We start from the raw sequence: 21160 nt of genomic DNA, 5'->3' as shown, positions 1-21160 counted from the left end.
GCTGTCACACCTGCTTTTTATCAGCTGTTCCTGACACCTCTTGCATCTCAAAATGAAAGCTTGAATCTGCAACAATACCTCTGTGTTTTCGTTGCAACTCTACTTTATTACAATCAAATTTTGACAGAACAAAAAACCTTTTAATCAAACTAAATCTGATGAGGCTTTGAATCGGGATATTGATAGTGGTGAGGAGGGAGAGGAAAAGTGAGCAGGAAGCAGAGGATTCAGTGACTACAAATAACCACACAACTCAACGTTCTGGCATTTTCTAATGTTCCACATGGCACGAGGTCACGATCATCCCCGGCTAATTCAGGAAAGCGAGCGTTCAAACATTTCTGACAGAAAGCAGTCAGTGACCTTTAAGCTGGAATTGTTTGGCTGGTATTACGTTCTTGCTGTCTTTTTTCATCAGGAAATGGAGGTGCAGGGCAGAGACACATCCTTTAGCTGAGGTGAGTATGAAATGCCAGTCTGTCAGCTCCTGTCTGGTCTTTGCTGTGCAATGTGGTATGAAGAGCAAACTTTATCAGCCCAATCTATCGGTTCAGTTTAAAGTAACGTTCACTGCAGCAGGTTTTTGGTACCAAAACACGTGAATTGAATGTCTTCAGTTATCAGCATCTAGATAAAAAAAACTTATATCTACTTCCGTTTGCTCTCCGAATTAATCTTCTCTCAGCTCAGCTTTCAGAATTAATTAACCAAACCCTTTTCACAATTAATGTGTGTGATGTAAAAATCCTCATACACACACTGTTTAAATCAAAGACAATTTAAACGGAACGTAACAAAACCTCAGCCAAACCGTTTGGTCATGTAATTAGTTAGTAGAGTTCCAGGGAATTCAAACAATGTTGGTCACAATGAGAGGAAGCTCTTCAAAGCGAGATTTGTGACTAATACCTACCTGACCTCACCCAACTGAAAACCCCAGCGTTTAAATAAATATCAAGAATTTCATTGCATTATTCATCACCGTCTGACCCGGGTCTGTCTGTGAATGGGAATAAGAGAGCATCAATCAGCTTCCCATTAGGACATTAAATGAGTGCAACGGGTTAAGTCAGATGACATTTCTCTTCTCCTGTCTGAATAGCAAATGCTTAACTGACAAATCAGAGCATTTTCTACATTTAATATATGTATGGCTTCAGCTTTCATGTGAACCTTGACTACAACAGGTTGATATAAGCAAAAATCTCCCAGTCACATGATCACTGGGTTTCTTATATGTTCCTTGACATCAACAGAGACATCCAGGCATTTGGATGAGAGGAGGGGTGCTAAAAGGAGGCGAGCCACTGATTTAATATAACAACATGACACGTGTAAATCTCATAAAAGGGAATAGGATTTTATTTGCTATATAATAGTATCAGGCACTACATCACTCCAGGCAGAATCGTCATTTACAGTCTACCTTAAATTATTCACATCCAACACTCCTATTCATTAGTGGTTAGTTGACGCGAGTGGTTTCTAGATGTGCTGATGAGAAGCAAAAATGTCCATGAGTGTAGTTATCAGCCACGCTAATTCAGCTCGCAGTGCAGCTGATGCTGACACAAAAGAGCTTAGAGTGATGAAAGACAAACCAAGTGTGGTAATGTAGAGCTGGGCCTGAAATGAGCAAAAATGCCCATTGTAATAAAACTTGAACCCTAGTGATTTATGTAAAAACATTGCTTTTCCTGTAGCAACGCCATCAGGACTAAGTGGATGTTCTTGCCCACTGGTGGTAGGAATCTAATAATAGCATTGTCATCCGTCCGTCCATTGGTTCTGTTTGCTGATGTGTAATGAGCATCACAGCCTCATGAGGCCGCTAGTCGGACAAATAAGCTTTCTTATAATGCAGCTCAAATCATAACAAAATTAATGATAAAGTCCTAGTACCATGATCTTTTTTTATGCACATAAAGCAAAAACATAGTTTGTAGTGTAAAGATGCCAAATGTTTTCATAGAAAATAAATATTTACCAAGTCAAACTGTGTTTTAAGAGTACTTGCATGAAAACCATGCAAAAAAGTGCCCCAATTTGATTTTTTTAGGCATATAAAGACAAAATGACATAAACATATTAACAGACCCAACACTAATAAAGTTAATTATACTCTGTTATTATTTGAAATATTACTAGGACTAATTTCACAGACAGATTAAGCCAAGACCTATTTTGGAGCTTGGTTTAGTCCATATCCAAGACGATGCCCTATTATTTTTCATAGATTACAAATGTTAAATTTAATCATTGTGTAAAACAAAATTCAATAAGTCAGTCCTTCTGGTCTTGTGAATATTGTTCAGTTGTTGTAAATAGTGGTTTTAAGTGATAAAGTTGATTGTACTCTCATCTACAATCTGGATTTATTTGGTTCAAACTGAATATTCTTGCTATTCATATCCATGTAAGACTGGCCATAGTGCATAAACAAAAAGTGGCTGATAGCAGGACTATGTCAGTTCTTCTTCTTTGTGACTGTAAGGCCTCATTAAGGTGCTTCCACTCAGAACTTGCTGAGGGGTGGCAGAGCCCCTGCCTTCACCAGCACAGCTGACAGCAGGTCTGCAGGCCCAGAAGGGTGGGGCACAGCAGTGGCAGAGGGATCTCCATGTTTGTTTTCAGAGTTCATTGGTGTGGGAACCTTCCCTTTATTCAGCGTGGACTTGCCAGCCCCACCGCCCCCTCCTCCACCCAAACTGGTCTTGCTGTTCTCCGCTGTGGGGATGATTGTGCCCAGGTGGGGGTTGCCTGCCATAGGAGTCCCAGTGGGCTCCATGCTGGTCTGACAGCAGCACAGCAGCCGGAAGAAGGCAGCCCTCATCTCCCTGCTGGAGAGAGTGTAAATCAGAGGATTGAGGGCAGAGTTGAGCACAGCCAGGGCGATGAACCAGTCCACCTGGTAGAGCACAGGGCACTTATCCGGGCTACAACCTACATCCAGCAGCAGCAAGAGGAAGAGGGGGGCCCAGCACATGACAAACACTCCAAGAACAATAACCACTGTCCGCAGCAGGGCCAGTGAGCGCTCTGAAGGCCGGCTGCTCACCCTGCGGCCACTAGAGGTCACCAGGCGGTAGATCCTGATGTAGAGGATGATGATGGCCACCAACAGGGCACTGAACACACTGATGCAGAAGGCCACATAACTCTTAGCATAGAGCGGCAGCACTGTAGAGCAGGAGGTCAGATTGTTCAGGCAGTTCCACCCCAGGCTGGGCAGGGCGCTGAGCAGAACTGACACAAACCAGCAGGCTGCCAGCAGTCCTAGGAGTCTCCCTCGACCTGCGGTCTCACATGGACGCAGACGCACCATAGTCATATGCCTCTCAATACCAATGGCCAGAAGGCTGAACGTGGAGGCACTGAGGGCCACAAACATGCTCCCTTCTCTGGCGAGCCACTGCACCGGTGTCAGGAAGAAGGTGTTACGTCCAGATGTAAAGATGTTTACTACATAGGCCACACCAGCCAGCAGGTCTGACAGCGCCAGGTTTCCAATGAGGAAATACATGCGGCTGTGGAAGCGCTTGTTCCTCCACAGAGCGAGCAGGACTGTAACGTTCTCCAGGACAATCAGCACGCAGATGAAGAGCAGCACAGCCATCTTACAGGCCCCACCGCTGCGAGGCCGATCCCACTTCCCCGAGTGGTTGTAGTGGTTGACGATGACACGGTTCATCCCATCCTCGAATATGTTCCCCATGCTGCCTGCCATTCGTGCCCTTCCTCAATTACACAGCAGAGGGAGCCGTAGCACTGGTCACAGCAGAGGGAGGTCAGGCCGCTCAGCCTGGCAGAGTTAGGGTGGTCATTTTACAGCCTCTTCAAGGACCTGCCAATCAAAAACACTCAGATGTCACACAAGCATTGTGGATAAGTTTTGTAAGAAAAAATCCCTCACTCCATACATCTAGGTCATGATTATCCACGAAAAGGCAACTGGACTTGTTCAGTTCAGGACTGAAGAAACCTCATGGACCAGGTCTTCAAGTATCTGCAACCAAGTCCAGTTGCCTTTAACAACTTTTTTTCTAAACTTTATTTTTGGGTTCTAGTAAATTAAAAGCAATTGAAAATAAATACTGTGTAAAAGTTATATATTTGACCCTGTGCATCACTGAGATGAAAAATCTCATGTACCCAAGTAGCCAAGATAGCAGCAGCATTTAGAATATATACATTACATATAAAACAATATAAAACAGACTAATAAAAGGAAAAAAACAATAACTAGTAAATTTGGACATTACAACTTCTTGTTTTCTTATTGTTCAAAACTCCTGTCTTAGCCTTCTTATTTAAATGAATTTCTAGTGAAAGCACTGTGACTCACACACAAAGGTCTATATTCGAAAAGGTTCCAAATTAATCATTGTAATGTAATTCTGAGGTTAGGCAAACAGGTTTTTCTCAGTAATAAGGCCAAATATGTGCATGACTAACCCATTCACACTGTAGAGAATATAAATTCCCCTCTGTCAAAATAAAACAATGTTTACCAACATTTATACACAATATAAGTTGAAACGAGATGCGAGGTCTAAGCAGCTCTCTGTTTTGGAGCAGATGAACACAGTTAAATGGAATATTCGTTTGGAAAGACGTAAGACCTGCAGTAAAAATCAAGTGTCTGTCTCTGCACAGTGTGTCTGTTGCTCGTCACCACAACTACAGTGACTTGCCTTACCTTTTTGGAGTGATTGCCTTCATCTAAACATCCCGGCGGTGTGATGGAGTTTTTAAGTTTTGTTTTGTTTGTTTTTTTTCTCTCCTGCGTGAAGATTTCCTGGTGAGAAAATATGTGATCGCCGATAATGGAATATATTCGATGTGTAGTCAAATCTCCATATGTTGTCCTCGCCCGTGTAGAAGTTTCTTCCTCAAATATCCACTCAACTTTTCCTCCCGTGTCGTCTCCTCTGTCCTCTCCAACTGTACCCGCTCTCACCCCTCCCGATGTTGGGGCGGGATCTTTCCCCGGGCTACCCCTACATTTAGGTTTGTACCGAGGAGAGAGGTCAGAGTCACGTGTTTCATTATTCCAGAAGATCAGGCATAGGTCTCAACACCATAAATATGTCTGGGTTTTTACATCAAGATCAATACATTAGCCTTATACATTTCCTGAGAAATTCAGAAAATGTCCTATCTGGCAATGATTGAAAAATTCCCGGATGCACCCCTTTAATTGAATGGCTTCTTGTCTGACCCATGCCCCTTTCCTCCACCAGGTTTAGTGTAGCTAAATTAGTTCAGTACTTTTTTGCTGAGAAACAAACAAACAAGAAAACAAACAAACAAACACAGAGCTCTGTCAAGGCCAATGTCAAATAACATACACCAGACTTCAGAGAAATAAATTCAAATTCATAATGAATAATCCAGATCTGCACCATTCCCCATCCTTCCAACAAGTTTGTTGCAAATCGGTTCAGTACTTTTCGCATAATCCTACTGAAAAACTAACAAATAAGCAAACAAACAAACAGACAGACAGACAGACAGACAGACAGACGCAGGTGAAAACATAACCTCCTTGGTGGAGTTAGCAGTCAGGGTGAGTTTGATTGATTTTGGTTGATTTTCACCAAGTGTAAATCAAAGAGTTTTGTTTTTGTCCTCTACGGACGGAGAGCAGTTGACTGTGTCAGAGAAACACTTAATTTATCTGCTCCAATGTCTCATAAAATTGCTGCAGTTAACTTGTCCCAACACATGTTACAGTTTATTGCCCGAAGGGCCTTTTGTGCTCTGTGGAGTTGTGTCATTCTCAAATAGCCTTTCAGACCTAATGTTTTGATCTTGTTGGCACTGGTTGGCACTGGTTCCCACTGTCAACTCATTATCTTCATTTAGATTTTTTTAGATATATTACAGGTGCTTGTTTTCGGGGTTGAAAATAATGAAGGATTCTCAACCGAACCTATCGTTTCAGTCCATTTTCTCAGAGCACGGAAAGCAAAATTCAGATTCAGTCATATCCAAAGTTGATCACAGGTTCATGAAAGGACACATTTTGTTTATTTGTCTTGCCTGCGGAATTCATCTCCTCCACCAAGAGGCCAAGAAGTTGCAACCCCTTTTATATCTGTGACTTGATGAGTCACTGTTTTTCATGTTCAAATAAAAGTCCCTTTGCTCCTTCACAGTGTGAGATAGGTCAGACCTCTCTCGTTGGAGCCAAGTGGAATGGATGGGAAGGGAAGAGTCACACTTTGCTTCTCCTTTTATGCACTTCTTCTGGTGTTATTCTGGGGAAAAAATATATTTTATAGTTATGAAGGGGTTTCGTCTGTGGCCCAGGGAGTAATATGTCCACTTACAAAGTACAGGCCAGGTCATTAGGTCATCATCATGTGGATCAGTCTGCAAAAGTGATGTTTTAGTCATTGCAGAAAGATCTAAAAGCAACAGGAAAGTTCTCACGCCTTGAACCACTTTACCATCGATGCGTCCGAGCTACAATAAGTACTCATCGACTACTCAGTGGCCCAAAAAAAGAAAGACTGCAATTATGCACCATGCAAGTTCATGATGGAAGAAAAGCAGGATGTTGGTGGAACCGTGAGGAATGCTGTGTCAGATATTACTGCAAATACAAAACTTGTCATCGCATTCCATGCTGTGTCCCGGTGTGTAGCAATCTGGCTTCAGGAGCCAACTGCCTGATGACAGCAACACAAGAGGGGAAACCACAGCTGGATGTGGAAGTTGTGGGTCATGCTGAGGACTATGTCTGACCCGCTAACACCCACTCTTCAACCCTGCTAATCCACCCCACACACCAACATCACCCTGTCCCTCTCTGCTGCTGGCCGTGCTTTGTGTTTAAAAAAAAACAAACACGCACAAAAAAAAAAAAACAGAACAATATTCCCATCAATACCCCAAAAGCCATTATTCCAACCACTGAATGGTAATGCGTAGGAACAGGCGCTGTTGTGTCTCATTGACTGTTTACATTGACTGTTTATATGCATTTATGGCAGTTTTCCCACATGCCGGTCACTGACTTCAAGTACCATATTTTCACATTCAGCCTGGGAGAGTGAAAAAGCAAGAGAGAGGGAGAGCGAGAGAGAGAGAGAGAGAGAGGCTGGGAGAGAGTTTATCAGACAGGAGGCAGAGCAAAGCCGCTACAGGATGGTTGACGCAAAGTTTCATGTGGGAAAAATGCTGAGGAGAGAAATGAGGCTTGAATTAAGGAGGTCAGTTGTAGGTGAATGGTGGGTTCTCTGTTAATTTGCTGTTGGTATTTTGTAGTAGATACAACCAGTGGTGGAATTTGATTAAGTATTAATTACTATTACAAAAGTACAATTTTGAGGTAATACTGTCAGGGGTCATTTTTCTGGATTAAGAGTACTTTTACTTTCCACACCTGAAGTACATTCTGATAATAATACTTCCTTCCCTTCACTGCAGGACTTTTATTCGTAATGGAGCATTTTTACATTATGGGATTGCTACTCTTACTTAGATAAAGGATAATCGATCTGAATACTTCTTCCACGACTGCATACGACATAATACATCAACATGGCATCATAAAGAACAAAGGAAGACAAAGCTTTTCATTGGATCAAACAATCTTCGGTTGATGGAGTAGCGCAGTTGTAATGGAAATTGCATTGTGATGAGAGTGTTATGACTGAAGTGTTTCTAAAGTCAAGAACTAACTTTCAGTCTCAGCTTTTATGCAAATATGTACAAGAAGTTCCCCTCCAGACTTGTTTTAAACTATGTGAAAATACTCGGCTATGATTAATATTTTATTTAACACGAGGAGTTTGTCATGCACCAAAATTTGGCGACGAGCATTTGGCGAATAGCTTGTGGCTGGAAGTGGCTGACACAGTATTAGTGGTTGTGCTAATGCAAACTCTCACTCTCACAGTCATTTCTGCAGTGCAGTTCCAAGATGGAAATATTCAGTCATATAGTTGACTGCTTTTTTCGCTCATGATATGTCTTGTATTATATAAAAAAAAAAACACCATACAGACACGTTAACAGGGTAAAAACTTCATTTCCATCAAAGGGGGTCTTAAAAATGGTCAGAAATAAATGGAATGAAATTTTAACATCTATAGTATCTATGCAACTGGAACACTTCATTCCCTCAGGAAGATCATGAACCTTCAGACTGGTATCGTAGGTAACCATGAATTCTGACAGATTGCTAGCTATGGTGGTTATTGAGGACATAAAAGTTCTTATGATATAAGAAAACACAAGCGGAACAAAAGACCTTTTAAAGTTATTACTCTGCCTCGAGAGGGATACTTTGTTTTCTTTCTTGTCTGCTGATGCCCGCTCGTTTTTCCAACTTTCCATCTCTTCTGTTTTTGTTTTTGCTTTCTTTGCTGTTGCTGGATCAAATAGGCAAAAATAGCATAGGACAGGCCAGAAATTGAGTCTGTGATGGATGACAGTACCGGCTAACAGAGACCGACAGCAAAACAAATGTTGATAAAAAGAGGGGGAGATGGAAAGAGACAAAAAAAAAAAAAAAAAAGATCATGAGGCTAAGAAGCAGCAGAACAGACAGTTTTCTTTTATTCTATCTCTCTCATTCTCTCTCGCAGTCCCTGTGGTATCACTGATTGTGAAAGGTTACAGGCAGTCTGGCCCCCTTGAACATGTCAGCCCAGGCCTTGCAGATTAATGAATGACCCCCAGAGCTGTTGACTTTACCCTGAGCAGCAAGAGATGTACAGACTCTCTGACAACCCATTTATAACCGTATGAAAACACCCCAGAGGTCTTGGCTCCATGTTGTTGCAACACATTTCCTGGATGTTTGGTGCTGTGGTGGAAAGAGGAAATGTAGTTACAGGTCACCAGATCAGGAAAAATGGCATTGTTGCCAAGTCCCGTAAAAATGTGTGTAATTCTGATGCTATATAGAGTGCATGTCTCTGTGTCTTTGTGTGTGTGTCCACTGTGTGAGCGTGTGCATGCGCAGCAGCATTGTGAGTCAGGGCACACTGACGCAGGCTTGGGTGGTGAGTGAGATGTTTGGGAATGTAAAGTGTAGTGGGAAAGAAGGAGGTGGTGGAAAAGTAAGGCCTCTTGGGCCATCACCTTGCTTCCTTCCACTCCTGCAGTTTACCCAGACCCACTGAAACATTCTGTTTAAATATGTAAAAATGCAAACTGGCTATTGCAGAGAAACATGCTTACAATACAGACCTGTCTCCAATAAATGATGTTTATATGCAACTAATTTGGAGCAGCAAATAAGTTTTGCAGGAAACATGATGGTGAACAGATTACATTCTTCCATTAACGTTTAGGAGATGCAGACGGGCAACAAGTTAAAGGGAAAATCTGAATAAATGAGTGGAGAAACATAACGAATGTAGATACTCCCACACAGGTGCACTGCACTGTACAATTAAGCAGTTAACATCCCATCATGCTCTGTGGCAAGTATAAACATGCTGAGCAGGCCTGGTTGGTTCTGATTTTATATCAAGATGGCAAGAGGAAATGACTTTTAAAGAGGGTTTATTGTTGGGGCACAGGAGCTTCAGTCACAAAGACTGGTGAGTGTTTTAATAGGAACAGTGAGTAAAGGGACATTTAGTTTAGATCTATGGGAGAGACTTTGGTAAATAGGGTCAGAATATAGAATAGAATAGAATTGAATGCCTGTTTGAGAGGTCAATGGTGCAAAAACCACAGTCACTGGTCTATAGAGAGGTGGAAAAAAGTGATATGGATCTTGCAATACACAGCATTTTTTAAGTTTGTATGGTTACGTTTAAACACTCTTGGTCAAGGTGTGATTTAAGACAGAATACATTCACAGCGATTTCACAGTGTTTACTTACATTTAACCAAAACTACAATCTTTCCCTTACCTTAACCAAAGTCCTTTTGTTGCCTAAAAATATTGCCTCTCAACATAATCCAGCAAATCTGTTGCCAGTGCCACCGCAGTGTCACTTTTTAGAAAAAAACTATTTTGTTCTGTTTCTAATATTCTTATTTCTTGTATCTGTCTTTTTATGTGTTCATCCGTCTTTTGTGAAGCACATTGTATTGCAAGTTGCAAGTTATCCTACAATACATATATATTTTTAGCACTTAGAAAATCTCAGCAGGATATTACAACAAAAGAAACAACTGACCAAATCCCGTTAAACTATTGTAACATTGTCTGTATTGCCAGGACCGTCTCATATTTATTTGCACAGAGCATGGGTAACGTCTCAGTAGGAAGTTTTGAGCTCTGAGGACTGATAGTGTATCTAGAGCAATGGTGCTGCTGGTAGGTTATCAGTGGAGGTCTGAGGTCTATAAGGGCACAAGGTGACTGCTTGTCTGAGGAACTGCAATGCTGCTTCTTTCAGATAACCTTTTTATCTGCATCCAGCTCAAAATACCAACATCAAAAGATGCCCAGATGGAGGGATGAATGGAAAGTCGGTAAGGCGCTCATATTGTTAACTGTTCTGTGCAGATGAATTATGTTATTATTCTCTCTTTCATTCGCTCACTTTTATAGAGATACCTGTGAGAAGGTGAACGACTGCAGATGTACGACAAATATGACTTCATCCTGGTTGTGAGCAGTTGTGAGGAGGGAGGATGAAAGAGAAATTATCAGCAAGAAGGGTGAAGACACCAAGACCTTTTAGGTCTGTATCTCTCAGTGAAGCTTCAGCAGTCCTGAGTAATACAGTCTCATCTCTTGGCCCTTTTAGAAGCTTTAAAAAATCAGAAGGATCAGAAAGTGGAGGGTCATATTACTCATGTTAGAGAACTTGTAGTTGAGAAGCTGTATGACTGATGAATTTCAAATGCCATAATTTAGGACTTTCCTGTGTCTGTAGTAAAACACAATGCAAAAAGCTCTGCACCTCAAAATGACAATAAGTTCTTGTAAACATGGCATCGTATCTGAACTCTTCATCATGGCTCCCTCATCTTTAAAATGTCCCAGTCGGTTCTCTCATAATCACTACGATTACGATGTCAAGATCTTTATGCCGTTATTTATTTTCTTTACGATAGGGGGCCTTAGACACTAAATAGACTTCAAGCTTTTGCTTCGCCAAAACACGTTAAAAATAACTTGGACCTCAGTCATGTAAACAGTCATGCCCGATGTTCTCAGAACTGCTTCTTGATGTCTGGGAATACTTGTATAAGAATACTTTGTGTGTGTGTGTGTGTGTGTGTGTGTGTGTGTGTGTGTGTGTGTGTGTGTGTGTGTGTGTGTGTGTGAGAATGCAAGACAAATTGCTTCGTGCGGGAAAATGAGTTGACTGTTTGCGTGATGCATGTCTGCGCCTGTTAACTTGCATGTGTTTGTGTTTGTGTACTTTCTTATCATTTCTCCTTCACACCAGAACCATGACTCTCTCTGTTCGCTGAACACACACATCAAGGGGCTGATTGACGTGCAGAGAAAACACATGCATCCTTTCCATGCAGGAATTATGCATCCTATTTTTGGGAGTTTGTATATGTTGTCTGTGTTTTGTCTGCTGTTCTATAAGGAAGGGTCAAAGGTACATTTCCCCTTGAGACGAGGACTAATGGTCATGCATGTGTGGTGTGCGGTGTTCCACATATGTTCCACTGACTGCCAATCTTACACCATCTACTACCCACCAATCTCTCTGAGTCCCCCCTCCCCTTTGCCGTTGCCCCAACCCCACACCCTTGGCTCTCCAAAGAAATGCAGCGGGAGCCTGAGAAAGAACTAACCCACTGACAGAAACAGACCAGACTCCATCTCCAAATACCATCAGTACAAATTTAGAATCACTTCATCCTTTCAAAGTCATGCTCATGTATTTTTTCTTTCTTGGTATCTTTATGGTACTAAGTCACAGGGTTTTATAGTAAGTAATGAGACTACGGGAATAGAACCTCACAAACACTGGAAAGAAGCGGATAAAGAAACAAAAGCATTACTAAACTTCAGAGGTGCTTAATGGTGAGTTTTGCTCCCACGGCAAGCTGTTCCCTCCTCTTTCCGGTCTTTGTGCTAAGCTAAGCTAACCAGCTGCTAGCAGTCAAACTAATCCTTTAATATGAATATAACCAAAGAATTGATACTACAATTAAACAAAAAGTGTGCAAAAAGAATGACCAAATGTATTGCTAAAAACTTTCTTTCTTTCAAAAAATTATTTTGTTGTAATAAACATCTGATCATGTTGTTAATTGGAATCAGGCCTCACTATCCTTAATTGGAAAATAGCATATATTTTCATGTAGAATATTGTCTCTTTATATCATGCTTACAGTATTAAAATTCAAAGTTACTACAGCTAAATAGATCTTATAGTTGGATTTTCTTTTTCAACACTATTCCTGCCAGTGTCAATACAGTATGGTTTGTGGCTTTGTTATACAACTCATTCATTCTTCAGAAATCAGACTTTTCTCAAGGGACCCTTATTCTCACAGTGAATCACTAAAGAAATCACACAAAGAGATTAAATGCATGAATAACATCGTGAGAAAAGGATGATTATTGTAAATCGTTTCCAGATAAACATAGTGAAACCTTTCGGTAATCTGAGAGGGTTAGAGTACGTGAGCATGCTCATGTGTGCATTCGAGATCCAGAGGTATTTTCCCAGCATGTGACCCTGCCATAATGGCTGTGAATGGTGTATGTTTGTGAATGAATGACTGTGTGAATGGCCATCAGTCACAGCCGGACTAACAGACTCTCACTGACAGTGGGCTCTGTGGCCTGCGTGACGTGGCGGTGCTCCACATAAAGAAAGATTTGATAGAGATCTGCAGAGGTAGTAAAGGCTACCATGGTGACCGCTCAACCAGCAACAACAATAAGACAGGCCGGCCATCGGGAACGGCCATCCTAAAGCTCCCTGGCTCCAGAGACAGGCTGGACAAAATAAAGGCTAAAACACACACTTCACATCTCATTAGACAGGGCCACTGTGACAGCTGACTGAGAGTCCACCAAGTAAACCCAACAAAATGTATATGAATGAGTGAACAACATAAATTAGAAAAAAAAAGATTGACCTGCCAGACCTGCTTTTGGTGATTTATTAGCTCCTTTCAACATACATGCATTAAAACTAATCCTGCAGGTATTTAGTAGACACATTTATTTGACAGCTATAGGTACAAGATACTTTTAAATTTTACTTTCATTGTTAGTACTCAAAATAGTGAGGTGAGTCTAGTCCATGAGGCGTGGAAATTAACCTGTTAGGTTAGTCCATAGTGAAACTGGCTACTTTTCCTCCTCCTCAGTTACTTAATATCTTCACAGAAAATTCTGAGTGTTTACATTTCCCTCCTCTTTTAATCGACATTTAATCAATGCATGCAAACTTTTATCACTTTTTCAATTTATACCAAATCAGTTGTCCCCGCCCCCGCCTGGTATCAGGCCCGACAGATGCAGCTTCAGGCTCGGCAGCCATGTCTCCTCATCTCCATATCCCTACCAATGAACCAGCTCTGCACTCCCTATCTGAAGGAGGTGAGCACCATGTGATGTATGTGTTGAATGACCTGTCAGTTGGCATAATTGTGGGGGGTTCCAATGTGATGTCTTTTCGCTGGGCCCAAAATCCCTGGTAGTGCCCCTCCTCACAGGGTAATGCATTGATCATTTCAAAAATGTCCGTCTGTCGTCAGGGGAACTGTAAGGTCTGTGGCAAATAAAAGTGGATGGACTCAGTGCACTGACAAAGACCCACAGGGAATATCAGGAATGCAGTATTATGTGCCGCACTGAGACACGGCTGCAATAACATATTCCAGACTCCAACTCCATCAATGACTGTTTATCATACACCTGATTGAAACACAATGCAATGGCATTAACAGGTCTGAGGACAGCTCATGTTCCCTCTGATTAATCCTGTTTCCAGACAACGTGGAGTTGATATTTTAGACAGGTTCTGGGCACCTATGAGGCATATGTGGGTGAAGTTAGTCATCGTCACACATACTCCCTGGCCTGCAGTGCTGCGGTCCACCTGTGTTTATAAGTCTAACACATCACAGTCCGGCACACTGCTGCGCATCACAGCAGTCTTTTCCACCTCCCAACCGGCCAAACCAGTCATTCCAACATCTGTCACCCCGACCCAGTCAGCGTGCTGTGGCAGCTCTGGTGGTGAGGATCAGCCTGAAGGGGTCCAACAGCGGCACGCTCCAGCTGTGGGGGAGAAAGGGTGACTGTGATGGTCATGGGTTGTCTATTGATGGAGTGTGCAGTGAACATGGGAGCAGAGAGAGGTGAATAGGGGTTACATGGGGGGGAACGTGGTGTGAAAATAAACGAAGAGGGCCGCAAACAGTGAAGCCAACAATGGCGTGTCAGATCCAGGTTTGTCTAAAGTTTATGTACCCCACTGTATAAACACTGAAGAACTGTCTGCCTTCTGAGATCATCCTTTCCAACGTGTTAGCCTTTGGGTTGGCCCACCGCAAACCCAGTATCTTCACAACATCTCTCCAATAGTTAGAACATATGCACACACACACACACACATACACACATAAGTGCTGCCACCGTGGCCTTGCCTTGGGCCTCTAGACCATTTTCCCTGGAGCCTAAAGCAAAACAATCAAACCACTAACACAGGAAAGTGCACATATGTTTCCAACACATCCATCACCCTTACTTACCTTACCACTACCAGTGCTTAGAAACAACTCTGACTCACACTTAACATGATCCAACTTCGAGATATTATCTTTAGAATATTTTTTGAAACAGCAGAGGTGGCAAATGAGGTGGCCATCTTATCTTGTGCATTTAGGTTTGTGTTTGGCTCTGGCACACATATTTCAACTTCACCCTGCTCCTCTGTGACATTCTCCAGCACCATTTGCTTCTACACCTTATCACCAGGCTGAGGTACTCTTCAAGTTTTATCAAGATGGAGTGAAAGAAAACATATCGAAACTCGTATTTCCAAAGAGTTTATGCTTTGTTTAACCTTATGTTTTCTCTGCAGCTCTCACCCTGAATGACTGTTTTTCATGGATGCAGACCAAAAGATAAAGACGTGACCTCTCAGTGGACTGCAAGCTCCACAAGAACGTCACCGTGAAGGCACTCGCTCTCTTGGCATTCTGGCTGCCTTGGAAACTCGCAGTTCAAATATAGACTTACTGTCTTAGAGGGTTGGAAGAGAAACGGTATGGAAAATTAACAAAGCTCTATTGTTCAAAATCACAACTGAAGGGGGCACTGCCTGCAGAGGTGGATTTTCCTACATTTTGTTTGTGTAAATGAATACCTACTATTAAAACCTGTAATTATCACAGAAAGAATTTATTAATTACAAAACACAAGTTATTCATTCACTGTATTCACTCCAAGTATCCAATTTGGTCTCATGAATTTATGAAATGAAACATGAGTCATTAGGAAAACAAGCTGTTGCAAAGCATGTGAACAGCATGTAGCCTACAGCATGTTTCAGATTTACGTGGTAAGATCATATGATTTATGTTATTCAGTGTCGAAAACCAGTGACCATTGAGTAATGATGTAATATTTCCAACAGCCTGTATCTACTCTCAACTAATATGATTGTGTGGAGGTAAAAGGAGGCCGTTTATGATCGCATATTGACTGTGGATTCAAACAGTGGACCGGTTGTGTGGTGTATCTATGCCACATGTGTGCACACACACCAGTGAGTCCTCCGCGTGAAAGGCCTATGTGTCTGGGCGTCAGTGACTTAATGACAGCACTTACTGGCCTAATTCACACTCAGGTTCTTGTGCATGTTTGAAAAAAAACAACATGCAAGGAAATCCTACCAACAGAGAATCTGTTGTGTCAGTCAGATTGGAGTTGAATGCTTTTAAGGTTCATGTTTGACCTCCTTTGATCCTTCCTCTGGGTCAAAATAGAAATATATTTATACTTTTAACGTACAGACATCACTTGGCACATTTTCACATCTGCTACCTGAAAAGGGAAACCTTTCTAAAACGAAATATATTTCAACCCGAATCAGCTCTCGGGCTACTTATGAAGTGAATTACAGCCAGAAATGGTAAATGTACGGAAAGGAGTGGTTTGGCCCGAGAACCACAGAGGAGAGAGAGAGATATGTAGGGGCATGAGGGTGGAGAGAGACTAAAACAGGAGAGGGCAGAGCTACACACATCTTTCCACTACCGTGTTTTTATTTGAGCTTGTTGTGTCTCACAGGAAACGTCTTTTCGCTGTTTCCATGAAAACCTTTTCTTCTTCTATGGTAAATATCAAGCGGGCTATTAATAAAACAAGAGAACACAACACTCTGTTAGGAAATGACTGTAACTATAGTACCTGCTGTTGCTTCTTACTCTGGACGATTCCCTTTATTTACTACTGTGTAAGTGACACTGCAGTCTCATTTATGAAATAATTGATGTGCTTCAATAACTGAGGAAAAACAAGAAAACAAAATGCTAATTTTGTCCCACCTTTAATTCTATGTGTAACTTCTCCCTTTGTACCTGGAAAGCACCGAATTGTGATTAGATAACACTTGCGTGACGATGTTTTACCATGAAACAACTTGTGCTCATGATTCAGATCCTGTGCTCCACAAACCACTGCCCAGCCAGGCATCTGATTATTAACTGTTGTGAGCTCACACGCATAGCAGCACAATGAACGGAAACCCAAGTCTCTTGAGTCTAATGATATCACCTTTGAATGTAACCATGATTGTAGCCTGAATTATTAGGCATCAAAAGGCTTGGTTGCTCTTGTGTAACCGTCCTTGTCAGTGCATCAGCAACATATCAAAACGCATCAGTTATTATTTTCTTTAGATTAAAAGTGTGACAGAGTGAGACCTGTCTGGTCATTTCCTTGTCAGTGACTCATCACTGCACTGCCTGTATTATACTTGTAAGGCTGAGAAGCAGTTTGAAATAAATCATGGAGCGGGTGGTTTCACTGTCAAGGCAACAGTGGCCCAGGGGAAGTGTGCTGTCGGCTGCATGACCTCCTGTGTTTTGCTGTCTCTTGCGGTGTGTTGGTTTAGTGGGGAATCCAAATGGAAGCCCTAAATCCCAGTTAATCTGTCACAGCGCTGGGAGAACTGGGCACTCCACAGCCACGCTATCTGATCATCAGCTTTGTACTGGCAGCCCCACTGAGATACAAACATCCTGTTTGGAGAGGGAGTGGGAGAAAGAGCGAGGGAGAGAAAGAGAAATACCAGTGTAAATCGTCTCTAAATACTGGCCGAAATGCCTGTGCGAATGTGCAATGAAAGTCTCACAAGTTCTCTGTGTTAGCCACGGTAATGCTTTTTGCGTCCGTGTTTGTTAACTCATTGTTTTTTTTTAAAACTACATTACTTTCAAAGCAAAAAAATACTAAGTGTAGACAGTGAGTCATATTAGTATGTACGCAGAAACCAGAGAGCAAAAAGAGCAGCCAGCAGTCTGAAAATTAGCCCAATTATGACTCCACTGCACAGCCAGTAATCTCTTGTCCCATCTGTGCCAGACAAGCACAAAACATATACACCAAATATGGAACTGCCAGAGGAATGCTCTCAGGATAAACTGCCATACGATTAAACGCAATTGTTTTTCGATGTTGAAACTTGATTTCTTTTGCACTTGACAAAGTTATTGAAATAGATGTAGAAAAAATGTTTGTTGCCATGTTGAAGTTTTCACAGAACAGCATTGCCCCCTTGTGGAATGGTATTTATAGTGATGTAAGATAATAATCACACACAGTTATACTTTAAGTGAACAAAAAGCAGAGGTGTCATATTTAGAATATACAATATATTTGGACAACAAATTAGCAGAGTTGAAAAGAGAAAGATATGTGACCAAGACTGAATTCACCCCCAAGCTTTGCTGCTTCCTAAAACAACAAAGGAAACTTGAAACAATGCATAACCTGAATGATTTTTCTTAAGGAATGTGTCTAGGCACAGGCAAGTATTGTCACATGGGCTTAAAATGAGGATGTGGAGGCTCTTAAGTGTTTGTTTTTTTCACAGCCACAGACCCAGAGAACATAAATGTGGCTGAACTACTACGTGTTAAGCATAAAACGTGCTTCTATATGACATTCAGTATGTACTGACTGACTGAAGACTCACCTCACTCTCCGAATGGTTCTTTAGCACTTAACTACTATTTGGTTTCCTTAGTTTATTAGAAGTATTCGTCAAGTATATTTGAATTTTGAATACAGTAAAAAAAACTGTGCTCATAGAATGACACAATCACTGTATTCTCATCATTGAGAGGCGTCTAAGGCACTTAAAGGATATAAAATGTCTGTGTCTTTTTATATTTGGAGTACCATTTTGTCATTGTGGGTTAGCTGACTGTGTGAAAATAAAAGAGAAAATGTCGAGCAAAACACAGAAAATGCACACTCCCAGGAAGTGAAACAACTCCTTACTTCCAGGCTTTTCCAGTTATTCAGTCAAATATTGAACAATGGCTATTTTATTAGTGATTGAACAAACATGGTGAAATAACAAAATTTTTATTCAAATTCAAACAGACCCAAATGACTTTCTGTTGTATTGTACCATGTTGCATTCCTTCATGTCTGCTCAAAGTTTGTCAACACAAAACTGAAATTTTGAATCAATGTTCGATTACAGTACAGTCCCTGAAGAACATTTAATTATTTAATAATTTTTAATTACATAATGGAATCTTCCCTGTTCCACTTAGGCATAACATGCTTACATGACATAAAGGTAGATATCTGACCACTATACATATCACAACAGTACAGGACTATGTTGGATATTCATTATATCACATAAGTTTGTTAAATATGCAATTTCTTACGTTTGAAAAGACTTTGGTCAAAACAGTGATAGATACATATTCTCATATATCAGATAGTGGCATTAATAGTCATGCTTTCTTGTGACATATGGATGACATCTCAGTTTGTGGCAGACACAGTTGTTGTCATGGTGACTCATAGACGTTTTACTGGAGTCTGGACATCAGCCATGGATATATCCAGTAAAAGGTCAGCTCTTAGTCCAGCTGGTTCACACCGAGCAGGAAAGACAGAAAGACAGAAAGACTCTTCATTGATAAAAGTCCTTTCCTTTTTGCTTACATTTATTCAACATACGCACACACACACACACACACACAAACACACACACACTAACCATCCTAACCCACCACTGCTCACCACAACACCACCACCATCACACACAAGTAACCAATCTCAGCTATCTCATTGTAGAGGTATTATATTGTGGTTGGTATGTTTTTGTGTCGGTGTGTTTTTGTGTTTGCTCTGGAACAAAACCTGAGGACTCATGGGCTGAGGTCTGACTGTTACCCTGCAGGATCTAGCCAGGAAATCTAAGAGTAGCAAGTTACCAAAGCTCTCAGCCGAGTCTCAGGGAGGACAGGCTGAACTTGCTCTTGGATCTGCCACAGTCCTCGGGTCTCCATCCTCCTTTAATGCAGAGAAATGAGACAGAATAAAGAGCAACTGAAAAGCTTTTGTGAGTTTAGACGTTTTTTAAAAGGGTAAGAGAACAGGATGGATCTCTGCAATGAACACCTCAAAGTCTGAATGTTTATAAGACTCACAATAGTTTGTATTCTCCTCTGTGTATTTGCATTCCTTTGACTCTGCTCTCTTTTAGGAAAAAAAAAGGCTCTGGAATGTCACTATCACTGTCTGGGTCATACACCGCAGGCTGAATAATGAAGACAATCATGATGGTATGTGTTATTTATGGGTTTTCACATAGCACTTTGCAGTAACAGCATACCATACACTTTACTGGAAATATGCCACGAAGAGAGACACAGAATAAAAGCATTAAAACGAAAAACACAATTTATGGAAGCTACAAAGCATAATCTCTGCTTTAAATCTACTTTTCATCACTGGGAATACAGGTATCTCCCTGCCACAACACGTGTTATGGGTTGTTGGTCCAGTGCCCAGTTCCCCATTTTTTCTCCATTATTACCACATCCAGAACATGTTTATACTGCACCCTGTGGACTGAAGTCTTCACTGCACTCCCATTAAGTTACAGGAAATGAACAATGGTTTGATCCAGTGAGAGATAATTACATGCACTATAATGATATATATCCGCACAGAAAAATATTTCCTGTAAGTCAACAATTTGAAATGTAAATGTGTTTTAACAAACTCCCCATGTACAGTTGGCTTCTCCATGTTTGTCTCAGTATACTGTAGTAACCTTAACTAACTAACCCCTCAGTGACCTGTCATTACACATGCGGGAATATTACTGTAGCTGAAGAACACTTTCATCACTCCTGGAGTATGTGATGAGAAGTACTCGTCACCTGTGAAAAAGAGTTGTATAATGTCTGCTGTTGCTCTAATAACTCTATTGAGGTCTTGGTGATCGGGATGCATTACAGAAAACTTAAATCATGGAGTGACAGAATCTTGGGCATTTACCAGCCAGAGAGGGTCCATGTTTAAAAAGAAACACACCCTAGTGTTTAAATTATACCATTCCCTTCTTTCTCCTCTTGAAAAACTCAAAACACTGAGTACATACCACCAACGATGCTTCACAAAAAGCTTTGGTTGTTGCTGTGTGAGCAGCTTTTCTTTAACACACAAAACGCAGAGAGTTAAAGACCCCTGAAGAAATAGAGGACACAATAAAGTGTCCTCACTTGTATAACCTTCATAAAAACCCTTTCATTGTAGGCAATTAAGGAGGGGAAAGGTCTCCTGGTGAGGGAGGAGCAGTCTGTTAATGAACACTTTATTTACTGTCCAAATCCAGTTTACAACTAAACCTCTCACACACTCTCTTTAATATAAACAGAAATAATGAAATAACCAGATGTCTGATACAACAACCATTTCTTTGTCCTTGCCTAAAAAAGCCATATTTGATGACAAAAACAAGGGCATACTCCATGAAGACTTCGACATCTTGTCAAATACACCTGTGACATTTCAATACACAGTATGTTACTTCTGCTGCTAGGTGTCTCACTAAAAGGCCTCCAAATAGAGAATTGTGCTTTTACCCTTTCATTTGAAACACTAAAAAATACTGACGCACTTAAATGCCAGAAAAACCTTTTTAAATCATTTAAAACAGTTTTGATCCTTTTTTTCTCTCACATCATCTCCTGCACACTCTCAGTTGTGAGG

General features: G+C 41.2%; 1 protein-coding gene across 1 annotated transcript; it reads right to left on the bottom strand.

Annotated features, from left to right (window-relative positions):
• Positions 1-1339: 1339 nt before the first annotated feature.
• Positions 1340-5023, bottom strand: s1pr3a (sphingosine-1-phosphate receptor 3a). The gene is made up of 2 exons (XM_023405209.2): positions 4700-5023; positions 1340-3844 (listed from the first exon to the last, which is right to left on the bottom strand). Exon 2 carries the CDS (start codon positions 3725-3727, stop codon positions 2516-2518), a length of 1212 nt encoding a protein of 403 aa, XP_023260977.1. The 5' UTR covers positions 3728-3844; positions 4700-5023; the 3' UTR covers positions 1340-2515.
• Positions 5024-21160: the final 16137 nt, after the last annotated feature.

The sequence above is a fragment of the Seriola lalandi genome, unplaced genomic scaffold (genome assembly GCF_002814215.2).
Source record: "Seriola lalandi dorsalis isolate HSWRI2012SDOR001 ecotype SW California unplaced genomic scaffold, Sedor1 jcf7180002054267, whole genome shotgun sequence".
NCBI lineage: Eukaryota > Metazoa > Chordata > Actinopteri > Carangiformes > Carangidae > Seriola > Seriola lalandi.
This window is presented reverse-complemented; position numbering and strand designations above follow the sequence as displayed.